The sequence below is a fragment of the Lutra lutra genome, chromosome 11 (genome assembly GCF_902655055.1).
Source record: "Lutra lutra chromosome 11, mLutLut1.2, whole genome shotgun sequence".
NCBI classification, from domain to species: Eukaryota; Metazoa; Chordata; class Mammalia; order Carnivora; family Mustelidae; genus Lutra; species Lutra lutra.
Window position 1 is genome coordinate 71440469 of NC_062288.1, and position 22774 is coordinate 71463242.

The 22774-nt window shown below is 39.7% G+C and overlaps 1 protein-coding gene across 3 annotated transcripts in view; it reads left to right on the plus strand.

Annotated features, from left to right (window-relative positions):
- Nucleotides 1–22774, plus strand: part of IFRD1 (interferon related developmental regulator 1) — a 92618-nt gene that overhangs the window by 56832 nt on the left and 13012 nt on the right. For 2 of the 3 annotated variants that reach the window (XM_047694438.1, XM_047694439.1), the window contains 6 exons: nucleotides 16122–16226; nucleotides 16373–16457; nucleotides 17138–17262; nucleotides 18981–19138; nucleotides 22381–22431; nucleotides 22544–22722. In XM_047694438.1, coding sequence (XP_047550394.1) covers nucleotides 16178–16226; nucleotides 16373–16457; nucleotides 17138–17262; nucleotides 18981–19138; nucleotides 22381–22431; nucleotides 22544–22722 — 647 coding nt within the window. In that variant the 5' untranslated portion in view covers nucleotides 16122–16177. Of the gene's footprint in view, nucleotides 1–11433; nucleotides 11572–16121; nucleotides 16227–16372; nucleotides 16458–17137; nucleotides 17263–18980; nucleotides 19139–22380; nucleotides 22432–22543; nucleotides 22723–22774 lie in introns of those variants that run through there. The other variant, XM_047694437.1, reaches the window with a different exon arrangement.

A 22774-nucleotide genomic window follows, 5' to 3' on the forward strand; every position in this document is an offset into this window, starting at 1 on the left:
TATTAATAAGAACATTCATATGTTAGTGTATCATTTATTTTGAAGAGTTTTATTCATTTTACTCTATTGATACTTTTCTTCGTGAAGGCATCACATAACATTGACTAATTATAAACCACATTTCCTTAATTTTTTCATTTTCAAAACATGCAAATATTCCTTCAAAGAAGACATGTTTTAACCACGAGTAAAAACTGAATATAAGCAATGCAGTATGAAGTCACCAGGGCAGGGCGCCTGGGTGGCTCAGTTGTTAAGTGTCTGCCTTCTGCTCAGGTCATGATCCCAGGGTCCTGGGATTGAGCCCCACATCGGGCTCCCTGCTCAGTGGGGAGCCTGCTTCTCCCTTTCTCACTCCCCCTGTTTGTGTCCCCTCTCTATCAAATAAATAAAATCTTAAAAAAGAAGAAGAAGTCACTAGGGCACATGGCAAGCATTTTGCTTCATTTTCCAGAGCAACAAGGATGAAAGTGATTGCAGGCAGGATTTGTGTGCTAGGGATGTTCACGATCAGTGATTCAGTGGGTGGCAATTTTCCTTGCCCAACACATAGATGAGCCATAATAGTTGTTGACATTTTGTTATTTGACAAATATTTTCAGCGTGCTTCACCTGTGTCAGTCAGAGTTCAGTGGTTGGGACACAGATCAATAATGCAGGGCCTCTGTGTGTTGCATCCCAGGTAGTCAGCGCTTCACGAAAGAGGCAAAAGATAGTGTGGGAGCACAGATGAGGGAGGGATCAGTTCTAGCTACAGCGTTGCCATGAAGTTTGGAAATGCAGATAGATTATTTTATCCTATAATGTAATAATCCCAACAAAACTATTATGTGTTTGCCTGTGTTTCTGGACTTGGTGGCAAGTTTTAAGATGGTCAGGAAAGACCATAGGAAAAGATACTTGATTTGGGCCTCAGATGTCAAAAGAAATTCACCAGATTAGAAAAGGTCCTGGGAGGACATTCCCAGTTGAAGGAAATGTTTCTTTGGGAGGCTATGAGTGATCTTGCTTAGCTGGTATGTAGAAGATGAAGTGAGACAGATGTATAGGAGGCAGGTATTGGAAGTTTTGTAAACCATGTTAAAGTGTATGGATTTTATACTATAGGCAGTCAGGGGCCAATGAAGGGTTATGAATTAGTCAGTAACACAGTCATTCAATCAAAAAGTGTTCGTGTAGTGCCTACTACCTTTTAGGCCAGTGCTAGATGCTGAGCTACAAAAATGAATTAGATGCAAGTAACTCAAAGCCTGGTAAAGAAAAATATAGAGAAGTTGGTGCAATGGAAGCCATAGATTTTCTGTAATCATAATCACAGCATTATTACATTTATGGAATATTTACTGTGTGCCTGGCATGTGCTAAGTGCTAACATGCATTGTCTTATTTAATTATCCCAATAATTCTAAAAGCACTATTGATTGGTGCCGCTTTATAGAAGAGGAAACTGAAAGCACAGGTTCAGTAACTTGCGTCTGGTAAAGGGTGGAGCCAGGGTTCAAATCTTAACAGTCTGACTCCAGAAAATGCACTTTTTACCACATCGGAGGGGACAGTCCATTCTGCAGGGACAAAGGTGGGATTTGGAAAGTCTACATGGGGATAGTGATGGGTTTGCCTTAAGGAAGATTACTCTTTTTTTAAAGATTTTATTTATTTATTTGACAGAGAGAGCAAGCGAGCACATAGGCAGGGAAGCAGTAGACAGAGAGAGAAAGAGAAGCCAGCTTGCTGCCGAGCAAGGAGCCTGAGGCAGGACTTGGTCCCAGGACCTGGGGATCAAGACCCGAGCTGAAGGCACAGGCTTAACCAACTGAGCCACACCCAGGCGCCCCAAGGCTTAATTAGGAATGGCAAAGAGGGAGAAAGAAAAGGATACTAGGGGGAAAAGCCCAGAAAGCACTCTCAGACAATCATAGTGGGAGTGAAGGAAAGGAAATTCTCCAAATAAAGAGTTTTAACAGGGTGTCCTTGGACAGGCTTCTGTGGAGGCGGCATGAAGTGGGCAGTGGCACTATGTTGGTACATTCTAAGTACAAAACAGCAGATGACAGGAGTGAGGATTTCAAAGACATTTTCTTTCTTGGAGCATATGGAATTTTTAGGGTTGTAGGGGAATAGTTGAAGAATTATTTTTATTCAACTCACTTTTAAACACATATAAGAATGTTAGAAATTGCCAAATGCTACCATCATTTTCAAGAGATTGTTAGATATAGCAGTATCAGTCGGGATCCTTTTAGCCCCAAGTCACAGAAATCTCCAGTTAAAATTGACTTAAATATTAAGTACTTTTATTATCTCACATAATGAGTGGTCTAGAGGTGATAGGTGATGCTACATGGTAATTGAATATCTCAGAAATCTCATCCAGTTTCTGTAATCCTTCTGTCTTATAGTTCCTGGTATGTTAGCTTTGTTTCCTGTCATTGGTCTCAAATGACAATATCCAGAGAAAGAGAAGACCACCTTTTTGTTTGTATTTCTTTTGGAAAAGAGAAGTCTTCCTGACAAACCCTCAACTCTCACACTTCATTGGTTAGAATTATGTTGTGGATCCAAGACTGAACCAACGATTCATAGGAGGAATCAGTCACGGGATCATTCATGACCCAGTGCTTGGTGCTGGGGCCAGGTCCATCTTTCCCTGAAGCACATGGCCTCTCAAAGAGGGTTGGAAATCTGGACAAAATTGCAGTTTTATGAATGAGGAGAGAGAGCTGGATAGATTTGGGGTAAGCAATCAATGATGTCTGTTTTAAATTAACTACGAAAGTCTTTCTTAAATGGAATGACAAAATAATTATTAAATGTATCTTATTAATAAAATTTTCAGTCTTTTTTTTTTTTTTTTTAAAGATTTTATTTATTTATTTGTCAGAGAGAGAGAGAGCGAGCACAGGCAGACAGAGTGGCAGGCAGAGGCAGAGGGAGAAGCAGGCTCCCTACAGAACAAGGAGCCCGACGCGGGACTCGATCCCAGGACGCCGGGATCATGACCTGAGCTGAAGGCAGCGGCTTAACCCACTGAGCCACCCAGGCGTCCCTAAAATTTTCAGTCTTATAGCCATGTGTTCAGTAGCCAATTTTCTCTTATTTTTAATAAAATAATTATAATTTTAGAACACCTAATAAAAATATTTCAATGCAATAAACCTGTTAAGGTCAGTTCAGTTTGGTTTAGGTTTTTAAACTCACTCTTCAGAATTCTTTTGGCTGATGATAGTTCATGGTAAATATCACTGATGATGAATGAAATTTGGCAGTTCACTCATTCTCCATAATTTAGGAAAATGCTAAAACACTAACATGCCTCTAAAGTGTTGGAGAATCTGTTCCTACTTCCCACCATCTTTCATCTGAGAGTAGAGGATTAGGCTCTGCAAGTCCCATTTGCAACTGACTGAATAGTTTCCTGGGTCTCCAAGAAACAATCACTCAAGGAAACGGGAGTGCCAAGAAGAAACTATCAGTTACTCCAGCCTGCAAGAAATAGAAACTGACTAAGCCTAAACCTAGACCTAACTTAAGCCTAAAGAAACGGTTTACTTTAAAAGTTCAGGGATGATCCTGGAACCCAAATTCAGCTGAGTCTTAGGAAGTTCTGTTCTCTGAAAGTGGAACTACATGGGGAGCTGGGAAGTTTCAACTCCTGTCCCTGCTTCTCACTGTCGTGCTGTTTGGTTCTTTTCTTTCTGCAGACTGACTTTGTTGTTTTTTCAAGTCTGTGGTGGGCAGATGATAGCTAATTTATATTCCTTGATATCACGTCCCCTCTGCTCAAAAGACTAGTCCAAACTCTGAATGTCTCTACATTCTAACTCTGAATTTACCAGGAGAGAGAATCTAATTTACAAATGGAGCTGTGGCTTAAATTGAGTATCTTGCACAAGATCACCCAGCTAGTAAGTGGAAGATAAGGCCTTTTGACTCTAGGTCAGTCTGGATCTAAAACCTGATGACTTTCCAACAAAATATGTGGCCACCAATTAGATTTTCAGGAGCAGTGCTGGATGCCTTGTTGATTCAGTTTGTTCTTGTCCTTGCTGGTAAACCTGATTTGGGGTCTTGGTACTGATCAAGGTCTAGGTATTAGTTCCTAGCCAAAAGACCTAAGACCTTGCCTTGCTGACTGGTATCTATAATTCTATCATGAGAAGAGTCATGTTTTTTCTTTGGCTTAACACATGGAATATCTCATCTTTACAGAATATCTGACAGGTTACAAGGATGATATAATGATCTCATTTTATTTTTACAACAATCCAGTGACATAATAGGCAAGTTTATTTATTCCTATTTAGACATAAGGAAATGGAGGTTCACAAGAGGAAGGTGATTTCTTCCAGAAGAGAGGACTGACCTCCCTGGGGAGCCTGTGAACTAGTTGCTTTGAGGTAGCTGAAGCATCTCATTGGTCACATCCCTGTGGAACATTAAAGTATCCCTTCCAAGGGGGTGCAGGACAGCCACAGGCCACTTGGTGCTGAACTGCATAGACTGGGAATTTTGTCAGGACAGACACTATTCTCTACTCCTCTCTTTGTTCTCAGGTTCTAGCATCATATTTTGTACATTGCAGACACTTGATGAATGTTTATTGAAGGAATATGGGACTTCTTAAAATGATAACTCTAATATTGGAATGATCTGCCTTGAAAGTTGTGTGATTCTTAGCACTGGCAGAGTTTAAGAAAAGATGGGTAAATATCTCCTTCCTAATATTAAAGACTAACATTTATTGAGTGTTTACTCTGTGTTGGGCACTGGGCTGAGTGCTCTACATGGTAATATTTCATGTATTCCTCATTACAAGTCAATACAATAGGCTCTGTTATTATTCTCATTGAAACCAAGGCACAGAGAGGTGAAGTGATTTGCTCAAGAATCCATTCAAGTGGCCAGGATTTGAATCCTGGTAGACTGAGTTAGAGATCAGGATCTCAGTTGTGTTGCCAAAGCATTTCCTAGATGAGACAGGAGTTTAAAGTAGATGACCTCAAGTCTTTTTTTTTTATTTTAAGATTCTCTGGTTGGTTGGCCAGAAGATTGGTGCTCCCAGAGAAACTGGGGAAGGAGAACTGACTGTAGGTTTTAGATTTTTTTTTTTTTTTTTTTTTTGACAGAGAGAGAGATCACAAGTAGGCAGAGAGGCAGTGGGGGAAGCAGGCTCCCTGCTGAGCAGAGAGCCTGATGCGGCGCTTGATCTCGGGACCCTGAGACCATGACCTGAGCCGAAGGCAGAGGCTTAATCTATTGAGCCACCCAGGTGCCCCCCCTGTAGGTTTTAGGATAGAGGGGTCAGCAGAGAACAAATTGATTTTGATTTTGATAAGGTTTGGTATGAAGTATCAGAAGATATCCAAATGAAAGAGTCCAAGCTTCTTTGAAGCTTTTTCTTCAAAGAAAAGAAAATCCATATGTATGCTGTTTTCATGAAAAGCCCTTTCAATACATTGTGTGATAAACGTTACTGTCTGGCCATGTATATTATAGTATTTATGCCTCACAGTCCTCTTCTAATAGAGCCTTATACTGTAGTATTGATAGAACCACAACTTTGTGAGATAAGCAACATTCTAAGAGGACAACTGACAATCTTATTTTTTATTTTTCAGGAATTTCATTAGAGAAAGTGTATGCAATTTCAGAACCAATAAGAGATATGTCTCCTACATAACAAAAAGGAAAAAAGCAAACAAAATATATTTGGAGGCTTAGGAGTTTTAACTAATTTTGCCACTGTATCCCTTCTTATTTTTTTAAAGATTATTTATTTATTTATTTATTTATTTGGCAGACAGAGATCACAAGTAGGCAGAGAGGCAGGCAGAGAGAGAGGAAGGGAAGCAGGCTCCCTGCTGAGCAGAGAGCCCAATGCGGGGCTCAATCCCAGGACCCTGGGATCATGACCTGAGCCGAAGGCAGAGGCTTTAACCCACTGAGCCACCCAGGCGCCCCCTTCTTATTTTTTTAAAAAGATGTTTGTTTGTTTATTTATTTATTTATTTATTTGACAGAGAGAGAGAGAGAGAGAGAGAGAGGGAATACAAACAGGGGGAGTGGGAAAAGGAGAAGCAGGCTTTCCGCTGAGCAGGGAGCCCAATGTGGGGTTCGATCCCAGGACCTCATGACCTGAGCTGAAGGCAGATGCTTAACCACCTGAGCCACCCAGACACCCCACTGTATCCCTTCTTAAAAGAAATAAACAGGGACTTCATATTTATCATGTTGTATTATCATCTTCCCTGGCAATAACACAAAACTTGCAAACAGATAAAGAAAGCAACATACCTAAAAAGTAACAAATGATAATCACTTTAAGCATTATTTGGTTGAATAACATTGTTATTTAAAAATATAATTCTGCCAGAGTCTTTGAATTATCAGAAAACTCTAAATCTGCCAAACGATCAAACAAACAATCAGTTAACAATAGTAGGCGTTTAGGAACACTACAAAAGCAGGGAACAAGACAAGATTCTGCCCACATGGCCTTTGCTAGCAGGACTACATACATAACCCATGACTCTTGGGAAGAAGCATTCAGGTTGCCATGTGGCCGAGGTCAGCCAAGGACAACCTTGGAAACAGATGGGCCTGGGCTTTAATCACAGACATACTATTTACTAATGGTACAACCATGGGAAAGTGACAAAACCTCTCTGAGCCCAGTTCTTCATCCACAAAATGTTACAACTAATCTGTCCTGCATATGGTCATTGTAAGAAGTGTATGAGATGTGTGAGGTGAACCTACAATTAAGTGTTCTTATCACACTCACACACAGGGTAGGAGGAAATTTTTGGAGGTGATGGATATGTTTATGGCATTGATTGTAGTGATGGTCCCACTGGTGTATACTTATTTCTGAACTCATCAGGTTGTATCCATCAAACAAGTACAGCTTTTTGTATATCAATCATACTGTAATCAAGTGGTAAAAAAGAGGAAAAAAACCTACAACAGCACCAGCAGCGGAGGGGACTTCTGATAATTATTAGTATCATCCTTTCCCCCTACTTCAGTTTCTATCTTTAAGAAAACTGCTCTGATATAGAGGAAATCCACTCCCTCACTGAATTAAACAGTATTATCTATGAGAGCCACTCTGTACAAATGGACAGGTTGTTCCCTGATGAAGGGAGAGAGGGGGCTGAGTTCCAGCTCATTATCACCCATCAAGCTGGATGCCCTGGCCTCTCTTTCTAATTTGCACAAAGGTGCTACATGTAAAGCTTAGGTACTTATCAGGCTCTGGTGTCTGATATAGTAATGATGATCTTGGGCTTTGCCCATTTTGTGTCTGATGGGGAAATGGTAATCAAGAATTACAATACATGTAATTAATGCTATTCTAAGGAGGGCACTATGGGGACATAGAAGAGAGACATTTAAACCTGATGGGCTGGGGGAGGGAGGCCCAGGATCTGTGACCTAAAGGATGAGAGGAATTGGTGGAGGAGGATGTTCCAGGCAGAGGAGTGACATTCAGTTATTTATCCGTTCAGTAAACATGAATATCTACTGAGAGCCAATACTGAAGATAAAGCAGTGAATAAAATGAAATCTGTTCTTACCATCATTCTGACATTGTAGTAGGGCCAAGAGAAAATAATGACTGAACCTGAGAAGCATTAGGTGGTGAGATGTGCTTTAGGAGAATAACATACATGGGGTGGTGGTAAGTGGGGTGAGGGGACCATGTCTGAATGGAGAGTAGGGAGGCTCCTTAGGGAGGCGTCACTTGAGCTGAGAACTGAATGGCAATTGTGGAAACTCAGGGGTGAGGGACGGCTGTTACAAAAGTCTTAAGGGGGAATGAACTTTATATTCTGAGGTGGCAAAGGACACACTTAGGCAAAGTGTAGTGGGTGAAAAGAGGAGTGGGAGAGGTAGCCAGGCGTTGAGCATGATGAGCTGCGATACCTGCCAGGAGTTCCATATGGCAAAACAGAAGATCTCTGGCTAGGGGCTGAGAGGTAAGAGGAAGAACTTCTAACAACACAGTCCCTTCCCTTCTGTCATATGACTGTTGTTAGGTGATGAGAGATGAGTTGGGAGAGACAGGCAGGAACTAGGCTATGGTAAGTCTCAGCTGGATCTGGGAGACATTTAATTTTGCTTAATGCTATGCAAAGAATCCCAAGGAAGCCATGACTAAAGTCATTCAAAGACAGGCTTTTATGTTTATGCCTTCAGAGGAGGTTTGAATACCAAGTCTTATTTGTGTTAATTAATTGTTCTTGAACCATATTTCTCAATATACAGATCCCATGAGAGCTTGGAACTCTTCTCAGGTGTGTCCACACATTCAGATTAATGTACAATTTATTTTTGCAACAATGAGTTTATTTACGTGATAGTGATATCTGTTGGAATGTTAAACTGCGTAGGTTGTATTTTATAGGGGGAGGAAACATCTTTTTACTGCTAAGAGCTGAGACGCAGCACATAATGTCAAGTTGGTAACAAATATGTGATATTTATTAGAGCATGGGAAAACTTTGCCTCATAGTACATGAAGGAGACCCTGCTATCTGCTTACCTGACATTCATGATCTCCCCCTTATTCTTATTGACAGAACCTTAGATTTGATTGTCAATAAGCCCAGCTGAAAATACTTGTCTTCTAGACTCCCTTTGGGTCAGGGATCATTGTGTGACAAAAGTCTGGCCTGTGAGATCTACGCAGAAGTCACTGGAGAATGAAAAGGCAAATCCTGACAAGGAAAAAGCCCTGTGTCCTCTTCCCCTTTCCTCCTGCTATTTGTAGTCACTTGGTGACTCAGTGTTGTTGGGAGTCTTGTAATTTCTTTAAATATGTTGTAAAGCCAACATGTTGAGTTAAGGACCACTGTCTTATGAGGACTGTGACTAAATCTTTCTGGCACTTGTACTGGTCTGAAGTAACTATACACATAAAAATATAGTAAGATGATTTTATCAGAAGTACCTTTCAGAGTTCATAATTTGAGGTATCTTCAGTGTATGTCATGTTTCTTCCTGTTTTTGAACTAGAGAAATATAGTCAACAATTATTTCTTAAACGTTCATTTAACATATGCTGACTATCTATAATTACGAAGATAACACTTTTTTATGTGCTGTGAGGAATAGAGATGATGAGACCAAGCTTCTTGTTCTGGGGGAGCCAACAATTTTATTAGATGACAGATGTGTTCATAAATAAATGTAAAACGTGTATGCGTATCATGTGGTAGGCCATGGCTGGGCCTGCCCCAGAAAAGCCTCTAAGTGGACATGAACATGGATGCAGATAAAAGGAACATGCTCCCAAATGCAGGCAGAGCACATGTTCAAAGCTTGGAACCTGGACATCCAGCCTGTATGGATGGCAGTGGGCTCACACTGTGGCAAAATTATTGCCTTAAGTGTAGTATTATTTATTTCTGTATGATGAAGAGCCTGGTGTTATAAAAGGTATGTAGCTCTGTGTTCCTTTAACCTGGGTTCGTCTCACTCAGTGTGGCCCAAGGTCACTAGACTTCAGATATGTAGTCATGGGAGGGATGATGGAAGGAAATCATGGGAGCTGTGTCCACCAATCTGCATCCTTACCTGGTTTACATGCTCTATGTGGCTTACTTTCTGCCTTAGGATTAAAGAAAGTAAAAGCCATCCTGAAATATGGCCCTTTGGAGAGCATCTTTGAATGGGCTGTGTGACCTGTAGGGATATAGTAAGTGACAACAGAGCATTACAAAGAGCACTGAGTTGTGAGGAGGAGGAAACAGTTCTGTTTAGGGCTTCCCTAAGGCTTCATTCACTGAAGAATGGGATGTGTATGGGGAAGCAGTGAGAGATGAAGCTGGAAAGGGAGTCCAGGCCAAGCTAAGAGGTTTGGCATTGAACATGTTGGTAATGGAACCGAAGAATGTTTTTGAGCAACTATTAAACTAGTGAATTAGTAAAACAGGGGATCATAAATAAACCTGACAGCATTATCATGTGTGAAACCTGAAATCTTCCAGTCATTTGAAATGACTGGAAGATCCCTTTAGGTGATTTGAACTGAGGCCATGTGACTGGAGAATAGTACATGAATTTAGAGTTTATCATAAAACCGATTGTTTTGGGGAGCACTAAAGAGAGTGGGGAACCACATATGAAGTTGAGTTTTTGAATTTGGACATAGAGGATAGTAGTACTGTGAACACACAAAGGGCACAGGAAGAGGGAAACAGTTCTTGTTTTAGTGATATTGGATTGAGGTGCTGGCGGTACATTCAGGCGGAAATGTGCTACAAGCAGAAAATAAGAGGAGCCCAGGAGAGAGGTGGAGTGAGGGATGAGCCACCTATGCTGGGGTGAGTCAGTGAGTTTGGGCATAATACATGAACCTAATGACAGGTCCCAAATACATGACAAATGTAACAGGGAAGACATACCTAAGAGCGCCTTGGAAAATAAACACTGCGATATTGGTATTTATAGTTTATATTTGTTTTACCAGCTGTTGAATTCTCAGAAACCAACTCTTATCCCAGATTGACCTCCTAACTGGCAGAATTGTCAAAGGACTCATTTTTGTGTAGAAATGTGACTCCTGTGACACTGAATCACCAGATCTTTCTAGTCTATACTAGGAGAAATAGACGAACTACACGACTAATTAAAGCACGCCTTTTTTTGGAGGTAGGGGGCACACAGCCCCTCAATTATAGGTAGTGGTGATCACTAAACTAATTCAACAACTAAAATCTTGGAGGTGTTCCCGAGGAGGGGTATGGCTGTGCCTGGACCGAAGCTGCACGGAAGCAGGGGAGAGGTTAAACAGAAGAACGCGACCCGCGAGATAAAGATGAGCTAAGCAGATTGCGTAGCTCCCAGTTGGAAGCTGGCCGTCGTCATCAGGCATACTGGCTTCATTGCTCAACGCCCGGGAACAACTCAGTTTATTCCGAGGCGGGGCGGCTGAGAAGCAGGGGAGGGGACACGAGTAGGGAGAAAAGAGCGCAGAAAAGCCCGTTGGGCGGAGATAGGAGAACTTCCCCCCGAAGATTTACTACATTTCCCAGAATTCAGTGCGGCAGAGAGGAGTTGATCCGTGTTCGCCGCTGGAAGATTTGCGACATGGGATTGGTAGTCAGCATCCATCGGTCGCCGGAGGTAAGACTCCGGTGGGGAGATCTATAGGGATTGGCTAATGAGAGTTCGAGTCCCGCCCACAGATGGTGACGACAGGCGGCGGTCTTGCTACTTAAGGCGTCGTGGCCCAGCCCGCCCCGCCTTAGCTCCCGCGCTAGAGAGAAACATGTATCGTTTCCGATCACAGCTCTTCACGGGGATTTCTGCTGCTGCCACCGCCCGCTCGTACCCCCGCCGCTTCTCGCCTCTGTTGTTAGCTGAAGACTCGCCTCTTAGCCGCCCGCCGCACAGACGCACGAGTAAAAAGTGCAGCTCCATCGGCTGATCCTCAATAAGCTCCGAGTTTAGGCGGCACCGGGCGTCCCACGATGCCGAAGAATAAGAAGCGGAACACTCCCCACCGCGGTGGCAGTGGTGGCAGCGGCACAGGGGCAGCTGCAGCGACGGCGGCGACAGCAGGTAAGCGGGTATCCCCGCCGCCGACATCCCAGTTGCCGGCCGGGCTTGCGAGTCTCAACCTCGGGCGCCGTGGGATTTGTAGTTCCATTCCTCTGGACATATGTGTCGGCCGGGCTCTTCGCTTGACTGGCGAACTACAGTTCCCAGCGTGCCGTGGGGGCAGTACCTCGCGCGATTTGGATCTGGCTTGCGGACCGAACTCTTTGGCACCGGCCTTGGGGGCGGGGAGGGGCGGTGCGAATAGGTTCTAGGGCCTGAGAGTGGATCCGGGTCCGGGGTGACGGATTGTTGGGCGGGAGAGGAACTCTTCTCAGAAGCTGGTGCTTGCTCTTCAGAGCTCACCCTAACGGAGGGTGGGGCCGAGAGAGGATTTGCGTCTTGATGTCAGTGGTTGCCTTTGACCCACCGACCCCAACGTGGAGTTCTGGGGAATGTCAAAGGTCCGGCGCGTTTGGCCCTGCTCTTGCGTCACGAGGCCCGCCCTTGCGCTGTGCGGCCCGGGTGACGCAGAGGCGCTGGTGTGGCATCCCATCCCGTTGCCGCCTTGAGCATCCCGCTTGTCCACCTGGCTGGGCGGAGGCGTGGAGGCTCAGGGCCACTGTCCGAGCCTAGGGTCTATTTCTATTACAAACTGGCACCTGCAGAAACCCCGCGCCCCCGCTTCGTCTGCGGGGGGTGGTCCAGCGACCTCCCGGGGGGCAGAAACCGCGTTTTCCTTTGTGCAGCGTTCTGTAGGTTCTGTCCCCTGAGGCCGGGATGGGCGAGGTGGTGGGGAACTCAGGTTGCAATTGGCCAAAAGTTTAGATTTTTTTGTGTTCTCATTGCAACGTTGAAGCTTTTCCTGGATGGGTAGGTGCTTAAATGAACTCATGATTCTCTACTACTAACTATAGGGTTAGGGGAAAAGGACCTAAAAGAAAGTCTTATGAGACACCACTAAACTTAAATCGAGTATTAAGTTAAACTGGGTGAAATCATCTCATTTAGTAATTTTTTGGTCGAGATTTTGAAGTTAAACATTGGAATTCTCAGACTTCAGCTCATCAGAACTAGTACTAACCATTATGTATTTGTCAACACAATTGCTGATCCGACCCTCGTAATGATACGCCTCTGTTCATTAATGAATAGTCCGGTTTTCTTGTTAAAGATAATAGGAAACTGGCGTTTAAAACGCTTTCCTGTAGGATTTATAGCAGCATGAAAACTTATGTTCTGTAGTAAACATTTAATAATTGACAATAGAAATGAATTATTATAGTTGCAGTTTCCCCCCTTTTATGTTGCTCTTTATTTTGATTGTATGCCCTCGATACTCATGAAATTCATTCTTGATCAAGATGTAAAATACAAAATTAGTTTGTTGTAGCATTTGATTGCTCAGTGTGAATAGGGGGTACCTCTATTTTCTGTATTTTAGCTTTTCCTCCTCTGAAGTCAATTTGAATTGTCTGGGAGGTCCTTATTCATTTTATTCTTCTTTAAGTTTTACCTTTTGTTGGAACAGATGATGGTGAAGCAGCAAGAAGTCATTTTAAAAGTTGTAACGGATGTTACTCATGGCTTCCTCGAATCACAAACAAATCTTATCACCTCAGAAACTCTGAAATTCCCTTTCTTCCTAGGGCTAACGAATAACCACAGGTGGTGGTGGGGGATTACTTTTCAAATTTCACCTCTCCTCTTTCCTCATTTCTCATCAGCCTTTTTGCTGTTGCCTTTTATTTTTTTAAATTTATTTTCAGTAGAAAAGGTAAACTTAAACACTGAATTTTAGCGTATTCAAACGAATGGAAAAGAATTCTTCGTTGAGTGTATAAAACTGTACAGGCTTTGAATATTTTGGGAAATTTACACTAGTACTTGTTATCTGTGCTTACCTCTGATAAGTGGGTTATGCAGTGGGATTTACTTTTTTAAAACGTTAATTTGGTTCCATGTGGATGCATTACTTTTTAAATAAAGGAATAAATAATAACTGATTAGAAGAGATGGAACGTTGTCACAAACTTGTACTTACTTAAAAGCCATTTACTTTTTTGGTATTTTTTAAATGACATCCAGTAGAGATGGGATTCAAACGAGATCTTAACATGTACAATAAAAAGATAACCACGTTTCCTATCACTTTGATTTTCCATTTAAATTCTTTCTCTTTTAAGTTATGCAAGGTTTTAGAAAGCTGATAAAATTGACAAGTATGCTTATTTTTCATTGCACTTAATTGAAAGAGAGCATTTTTTTTAAAAAATGAAAGAACAAAACCTTGTTAGTAAACCCCCAAAGATATAAGGACTTTATGTCTAGAGTGCTACCTAATTAATATTACTTGGGATCACACAGTGGGTGAATTTGATCTAGATATCAGGCATTCATACAGGGTTCTTTTTCTTCATTTGTTGTTGTTTAACTTCTCTTTCCTGGAGTCTTGGAAACAGACTTAGGGAAAGGAGTTGAGTAAGAGGTGTGTAAGAGTACTCTTCTTGGCAGTTTAGAAGTAGAATATGAATATGAAAAGTAGAAAATATGAATTGACTTGTGAATGTGTATTAGTAGAAATCAGATGACTTTTAACTATTCCCATGACTTCAAATCATGGAAGACAATGAAGGTAGATCCAGAAATAGAGTATGATGTCATAGGTCTTGGTTTATTTGTTTATTCCTGGCCTAAGCACTCTGATTAATATGTTATGGTAGTCTGGCTTCTTAGCTTATTCTTTATGCTGTCCTACCTTTATTAGCAAAGTTATTCCCTTGGAATAGCAAGCAAATTTGAAGGCTGCTTGTCATCTTGTGTTGATTTAAAAATTAGCCAGATTGTATTTTGATTAAAAAAAAAACTTTATTAAAAAATACCCCCAAATACTAAACTTAGGAAGCTTAAACATAGAGGATTGGGAAAACAAACAAACAAACCACCTCTTTTTAAGGGAATAAGTGACATGAATTTCTTGAACATAGGCACCTGGTGATATTTGGTACAATCTTTGATTTAACTGATAAGGGAACTTGGACTCAAAGGTGAATCAAGTGACTCAAAGTCACTTTTGGGGCAGATTTTGGGATGTACTGTAACTCAGTGCTGAATGTAATTCATGACAGAGCAGTTCTTTATTATTAAATTCCTGCAAAACAAAATATAACTAAATTTATTTTTTTTGAAGATTTTACTTATTTATTTGGCAGACAGATCACAAGTAGGCAGAGAGGCAGTCAGAGATAGAGAGGGGGAAGCGTCTGAGCAGAGAGCCTGATGCAGGGCTCGATTCCAGGACCCGAGCCAAAGGCAGAGGCTTAACCCACTGAGCCACCCAGGCACCCTGGATTTATTTTTTAAGTTAATTTGAGGAAAGATTCTAGTTACAAAAAAAGATTTTATTTTGGGGTGCTTGGGTGGCTCAGTTGGTGGAACATAGGATTCTTTATCTTGGAGTTGTCAATTCAAGCTCCAAGTTGAGTGTAGAGATTACTCAAAAAATAAAATCTTTAAAAAAAAAAGATTTTATTTTTTAGTAACAGCCCTGATGTTTTTAAACTGTTGGGTATGTTAACCTTTCTTTTAAAAGTGAATCATCTAACAGGCTTTTCTACTATATCAAAAACCACAATTTCTATTTTATTCCTTCCCCCACCTTTTAATTTATTTTTTATTTTTATTTTTATTTTTTTTTAAGATTTTATTTTTATTTGTCAGAGAGAGAGCACACAGGCAGGCAGAGTGGCAGGCAGAGGCAGAGGGAGAAGCAGACTCCCTGCTGTGCAAGGATCCCAACATGGGACTCGATCCCAGGAGACTGGGATCATGACCCGAGCCGAAGGCAGCTGCCTAACCGACTGAGCCACCCAGGCGTACCCCCCACCTTTTAAAATAAAAATTTTATTTATTTGTTTGAGAGAGAGAGAGACTGCGTGTGTGTGTTTGTGTGTATATGTGCAGGGTGAGGGGCAGAGGGGGAGAGAGTCTCAAGAGGACTGCAGACTGTGATGACCCCAGCATCCAGAGCCCCACATGGGGCTCCTGAGATCATGACCTGAGCCGGATGTTTAATTGACTGAACCACTCAGGCGTCCCCCCCTCCCCTTGCTTAATTCAAGTTATCTTTAAAACTACCATCTCTTAATGTCTTATTTCTTCACACAAGGTGTGTAACTTAAAAATTAATCCATTTACCATGTTTATGTTTACTAGGCTCAGTCATTCTCCTTGAAAAATATACTTATTCTTATGACCTATTATTTCATACTCTATTTCTGGATATTTTATTGTCTTCAATGAAGTCATGTTTTGGAAATACCTTTTCAACCATAATACCAGTTTTTGATACATTTCTGAAGTTGATTTATATTATAAAACAGTAGTCTGAAAAACAGGTGAATTGACTTATTTTAGAATATTTAAATATGTTTATTTGTAGCATAATCATCCCTTTTAAATAAGGTTGGGTTTTCATTACCAAATTTCTCCTAAGTAGATTTAAAAATTCCCAAGTGAAATTTTTGAGCATATGGCAGCACAGTCATCTACTTCCACCCTCTTTTACCCACTAGGTGGCCAGCATCGGAATGTTCAACCTTTTAGTGATGAGGATGCATCGATTGAAACAATGAGCCATTGCAGTGGTTACAGCGATCCTTCCAGTTTTGCTGAAGATGGTATGAGTTTTAAATTTAAATTTGCAACTTTAGATAAAAAGATGTTTTAGGTAGAAGAATTCTTCTAGCTAAGGCACACTATCACTGTTTCCTATCTGCTTTTTTCCTACTTAAATTAACAATGTTAAGTTTATATTATTCCTTAGGACCAGAAGTCTTTGATGAGGAAGGAACTCAAGAAGACTTAGAGTACAAATTGAAGGGATTCATTGATTTGACCCTGGATAAAAGGTAGGAGATACTGGAAACTTCCTTCTGTGTGATTCTGATCAGCCACTATGTATATTATATGCAGTTCTGTGATTTAACAGTATATTTTTCTAAAGCCTGATTTGTTTACTTTGTATCTTTAAATGTTTCTTGTTCCTTTGGACTTTTAACGTAGATAGGAACATGCCACTAGAATTTAGATTGTCTCAGATTAGTCATTATTCTAGCATTATAAATAGCATATAACTGTATTTGATTGTAATTGAAATGGATTTGTTGGACTAAAAGTTACTCTTCAGCTGGAAAGTACAGCTAAACTTTGGCCTCTTGCCCACTAATTTTATTGCAGATGTGAAAAATAGCAAAGCTAAATTTTCTTATTTCATAGTCGTTCTAGAGCTGACTTAAACAGAAGTAAAAAGCCCTAAAGATGCAAATGCGAAGTCCAGACTTTTGTAGTATCAAAAAATTGTGAGTTTGCTTAAATATGTAATACGGGAGAATATGTCTTCTGTGTAATGAGGTGAATTGTGGATTCACCTTATTACACTGAAAAATGGTTAGAGCTTGATGACAATTCTATAGAAAGAAAGAATCTACAAATGTATAAAGAGAAATGGAGAGGGAAATAGTGTAGTTTTTATAAGTCATTGTTAACCTATGGTACACACCAAATTGATCTTCTGATTTGTTTTAAATAGTGCGAAGACAAGGCAGGCAGCTCTTGAAGGTATTAAAAATGCACTGGCTTCAAAAATGCTTTATGAATTTATTCTGGAAAGAAGAATGACTTTGACTGACAGCATTGAACGCTGCCTGAAAAAAGGTAATATACTTATTTTTGAGTCAGAGGCATAGAACTAAAAAGGAATTTGCCACCTTCTTTGTAGTAATATTTATTAATGGAAATGGAAGATTGGCTCACTCTTAACTTTACAGTTGTCAAGGAATACACTATGCTTATTCAATTCAGAATGAGACTTGTTAGAAGCTTTGTTTTTGTTTATGTAAAAACAGCTTGAAACTAGGATTGTGATGGATTGTCATCCGTGTTTATGTTGGAACAGGTGATTGCCATTTTCATGTATAAGAAAATCTTGAAAGCTTGTGTCAGATTTTAACAAAGGTATTAAAAAAGCCATCCTACTTCATTTTCCTAATTTAAAAAGTATTATAATCACATAGCTCATTTTCCCTTGCACTTACTAAAAACCTCAGTCATACCTGTGGATGACATCATTTTCAGGATATCCCTTGAAATGTTTAAATTCTAGAACTTTGTAATGGAGATTCTGGAAGTCATATTATAATCACAGAACTTTTAAGAATGAAGAGAGACCTTGAAGATTAAGTCTAATATTAACAAACTTCAGTTTTAGGAACCACTAAAATTACAAGGATCTGGGGCTGCCAGCTTAATTATTTTGTCAAGTAAGAACATTATGAGAATAATGACCTTCTATCATTAAGGTCTTTATTAACAAAATATTTCTAGCACCAGAAATGTGGGAAGCACACATGCTCTTTTTGAATTGAATGAGCTTATTACCTTTATCTTCTTGTTTTTCTCATTTTACCTCAGGTGAAAGCTTTGCAATAGAATGGATATTTGCAAACCTTTCAACCATTCCATCTCTCTCATTGTACAGAATAAAGGTCTAGGAAATGTGAGATTGGTCTAAGATTATATAACTTCTTAGTGGTATAGTTGATAGCAGAGCCAACTTTTTTGAGACTGTTTCCTATAATGGTAGTTGGATTAGATGACCTTTAAAAATTCCATTCCAATCTGCTTTTTTAATAGATTTTTAATTTGTCAGGTAATAATTTGGTATCTGCAGTTTTCATATGGTTATAAGAATTCTCTCTTTCTTTCTTCCTAAAGATTTTATTTGAAAGAGAGAGCATGGATGTGTAAGCAGAACGGGGAGGGGTAAGCAGACTCCCCTCTTGAGTGTGGAGCTGGATGTGGGGCTGGATCTCAGCACCCTGAGATCATGAGCTGAAATGAAATCAGGGGTTGGATGCTTATCGACCAGAGCCACCCAGGCACCCCAAGAATCCTTTATTTTTAATCCCTTACTTGTTTAAAAAAAAATTGGGGAAGGAGAAACCTTGAAGGTTTAGTTTACTTCATGGACTGCATACATCTGAAATGGTTGAGAAACTAATTCAGAGTCTACCTGAGCACTGTTCTATGAGTACATGAAAGATCTGGAAGGTCAGCTCAGCTTGAAACACGTCATTTTGCTGAATTGTTACAGTGCTCCCTTAAGACAGATGTTAATCTCCATTTCACTGCTGAAGAAATACGTTTTGAGAATAAGAGTTATAAGTCATTTATTTGGCTAATAAGTGGTGGTTGTAGGGTGAGGCTGGTTTCCAGAGTTTGAGGTCACTAGGTTTGCAGCTCATGTTAGCATATTATGGGGTTATATAAACGGTAAATAATATTTTGGTGAATTGTACAAATTTGGGAAATTGCTGTCTTAATAAGTTTTCTCAGAACAATTTTTCATGGTTGTACCTTTGCTTTTTTCCTAGGTAAGAGTGATGAGCAGCGTGCGGCTGCAGCATTAGCATCTGTTCTTTGTGTTCAGTTGGGCCCTGGAATTGAAAGTGAAGAGGTTTTAAAAACTCTTGGACCAGTCTTAAAGAAAATAATTTGTGATGGAACAGCTAGTATCCAGGCTAGGCAAACTGTAAGTATATGATTTTTTAATTTATAAGTCTGTCCAGGCATGACATCCAGACACTCTGATGAATGGTCTAGGTTACATTTTTTAAAATAATAGGTTTTTAATTAACGTTTTATTTGCATTTGTCTTTTACTTTGAGCAGACTTAATAGGACAATTGTTTTCTTAAATTTTCTGAGATACCATAGAATATCCCAGATAGAACAAATCTCGACGTCTTCGAAATCAAAGGTCGTAAGCTGATAGGAAATACTATCTTGAGTTCTTCAGGATGATTGAAGAATAATTTTTGTTGTAACTTAAATGATATAGAAAGTGCTTATTGGGTGGTCATTTTTTATTCTAAGAAATGTAATAGGTATTTTTATTTATTTATTTATTTTTTTTAAACACAGAAACTCTTTATGTCAAATCACAAAGACAGGCGGGAATGTGGGGGAAGGGCAGGGAGGGCCTGGGAGGACCCCTCCCAATCCCCTATTCACAGGTTTAGATGTTGTTCCATCTGCTCTCGAAGTTTGAATTTCTGGATCTTTCCTGAGACGGTGAGGGGGAAGTTTGTGACAAACAGGACATAGCGGGGAATCTTGAAGTGGGAGATCTTCCCTTTGCAGAAAGCCTTGATCTCCTCCTCTGTGGTCTTCTCCCCCTTCTTCAGGCGAATGCAGGCACAGATTTTCTCCCCCATCCAGTAATAGGTATTTTTTAAAAACCTTGGCTGTTGTGGCCTAGAAGTCCTTATGAAAAAGCTGAATGCTTTATTTCGTAGGAATCTGTAACTTGTGAGATACTCATCTAGTCATGTCATGAGGTTTGAAAGACAATGTTTCATTCTCTAATTATTTGATACTTGTTACTCATGACAGTTGACTTTAGATTGTGGATTTTGTTTGTTTGTTTTTAGAGTGCTCAGGTAATTATCACAAACATCTTTCTGGGTTTGGAAAGTGGATTTGAATCATAATGGATCTTAAGAATTTAATCTTAGTAGATTTGAATGTTAAGCTGTTTTTTTTTTTTTTTTTTTTTTTTAAACAAGAAACCAGTTCAGCTTTGAGACTTTCTAATAGTTTTAATAGTGACTTTTCACATTAGCTTTCTCTTTGGTATTACTGACTATTTAGTATTATATTTAAATGACATTGATCTTTCTATCAGATAAACCCTGAAATCTTAGGGGCTTAATAAAAATTTATTTCTTGCTCATATCACTGTGTAAGTTGGCAGAGTCCCTGGGTGTCCATCCACATCTCTGTGTCCTACCTTTAGGTCCTCCTTATGGCAGCTATGGTGGCAAGATGGAGAAAGAAAAAAGACAGGTACTCAGGCCAGAATGCATCACTTTAGTGGCTGGTTCCTTGGTTTACCAACTATATGGAGGCTGGGAATAGTTAAGCTGTTTCCCCAGAGGCAAAAAAAAAGTAGAATTTTGGTGACTTCTTAGGAATCTCTTGCCCTCTAACAGTTCATAATCCCCAAATAGCTAATTAAGCTTTTGCTATTTACATTTTTATCCCCCTTTTTTGGGTTTTCATGAAACTTTTAAATCATGCAGGACTATAAGGGTATTTTTGAAATGTTTGACAGAAAACACTGTTGCGTGGATACTTGTAGTAAACCCTTAATTTTCCTTGCATGTGTGTTTGTTGTCATTTTTTATTTTTTTTTATTATTTTTTTAATTTTTTTAAAGATTTTTATTTATTTATTTGACAGAGAGAAATCACAAGTAGGCAGAGAGGCAGACAGAGAGAGAGAGGAGGATGCAGGCTCCCTGCTGAGCAGAAAGCCTGATGCGGGGCTCGAACCCAGGACCTGGGATCATGACCTGAGCCGAAGGCAGTGGCTTAACCCACTGAGCCACCCAGGCGCCCCTGTTGTCATTTTTTAAATAATATGTTTGATGCTTGCTATGAATTTAAAAAAGTACTTGACAATCCTCATATTAGCAGAAGGAATGAAGGCAGTTCTAGTTTTCAAGCTATCTTTTCTCTCTTAGAGGCATCAAAAGGAGAGATGTGGCTTTGCCTCTGCTGCTTGTTTAGGATGAGGGATTACAGATTGAAAGTTTCTGTTATCGAGAATAATGCCTCGACTACTTTTTAATTTTAGCAATATCCAGTTTTACCAGGATGAAATAATGAAAATAAAATAGTGACTCTGAGCAGATTAATCCGCAAATGTCCTCATGATACCAGGAACTTGGCTGTGTGAATGGTGACTTAAAGACTTCACGCTTTAGTGGCACTTAGAACAACATGAGAGGATTTTACTGAAAATTTGGCGAAAAGGGAAATGGAGAATACAGAAATCTCACAAATTATAAGTTGTTTTCATATGATTTATTTGTGTAGAGCAGTGTTCTGAAAACTAATGGTTCCCGTTTCTGTTGCAAGCAGATTGTATATAAATTTTGTATTCTGAGCTCCATTTTATTAGGTAACTTAAACCATGGTAGTCCTGTAGTGTCATCATTTATCTAATCTCTTTTTTATCCTCTAACAAAAGGAAATTATAGGATTCCTGACTGGTTTTCAACATAGGCAGAAAAAAGTGAAATTTGAATGAATGAGACCCCTTTTTAGGTGGCAAGTTTGAGGATAGTTAATTAAATTTTAGATTTCTGCTATTTCTTGGAAACTGATTTCTTTTAGAAGTTTTCATAGTAGAGTCTTTATAAAAAGAGATGAATGAATATAAATGGTTTTAAATACTTAAAAGCTTATAACAAACTTAATGTGCTTAAAGGTTTTTTAACAGAGTAGGCTTTTTTATCTCCAATGTGCAAACTTCATCTCTGTCTTTGAGCTGGAGTTGGAAGTTTGAAAAGGATCTGCTGGATTAAAAAAGGAAGACCCAGGAGAAATTGAATAACTTTCCTAAAGTCGCATTGTTGGTTTGGTAGCAGAGCTTGGGCTAAAATCCACTTCCGTTAACTCTTGATCCTATATTCTTTATCTCTTCATATTCTTTTTTTGAAAAAGATTTTTATTTATTTGAGAGCGAGGGAGAGTATGAGCAGAGAGGGGGCTGTGCAGAGGGAGAGGCAGAAGCAGACTCTCTATGCCAGGACCCCGGCAGACACTTAACCCATGAGCCACCCAGGCACCCCTTTCTCTTTTTATTCTGTGCTTGGGAGCAGTGTCATCATGTAGTTGAGAAAATTTTCACACTGAATTATAAAAGCAGGAAAATACGGAAATAATAAAAAAATTACCAACATTAATGTCTATTTTTTTCTTTTTAGTGTGCAACTTGCTTTGGTGTTTGCTGTTTTATTGCTACAGAAGACATTACTGTAAGTAGAACACCCTTTACTCTTGCACATTTCAAATTTAATTAATTAATATACTTGCACACTTCAAATTTAAAGTGGTTACCTTACCTTACGTCATGTTCTGATGCATTAGGAGCTGTATTCAACTCTGGAATGTTTGGAAAGTATCTTCACCAAGTCCTATCTCAAAGACAAAGACACAAATGTTATTTGCAGCACCCCTAATACAGTGCTTCATATCAGCGCTCTTCTCGCATGGACATTATTATTGACTATATGCCCAATCAGTGAAGTGAAGAAAAAGCTTGAGATGTATGTACTCTTAGTTTCATATTTTATAAAAACAACATTTATTGATATGATT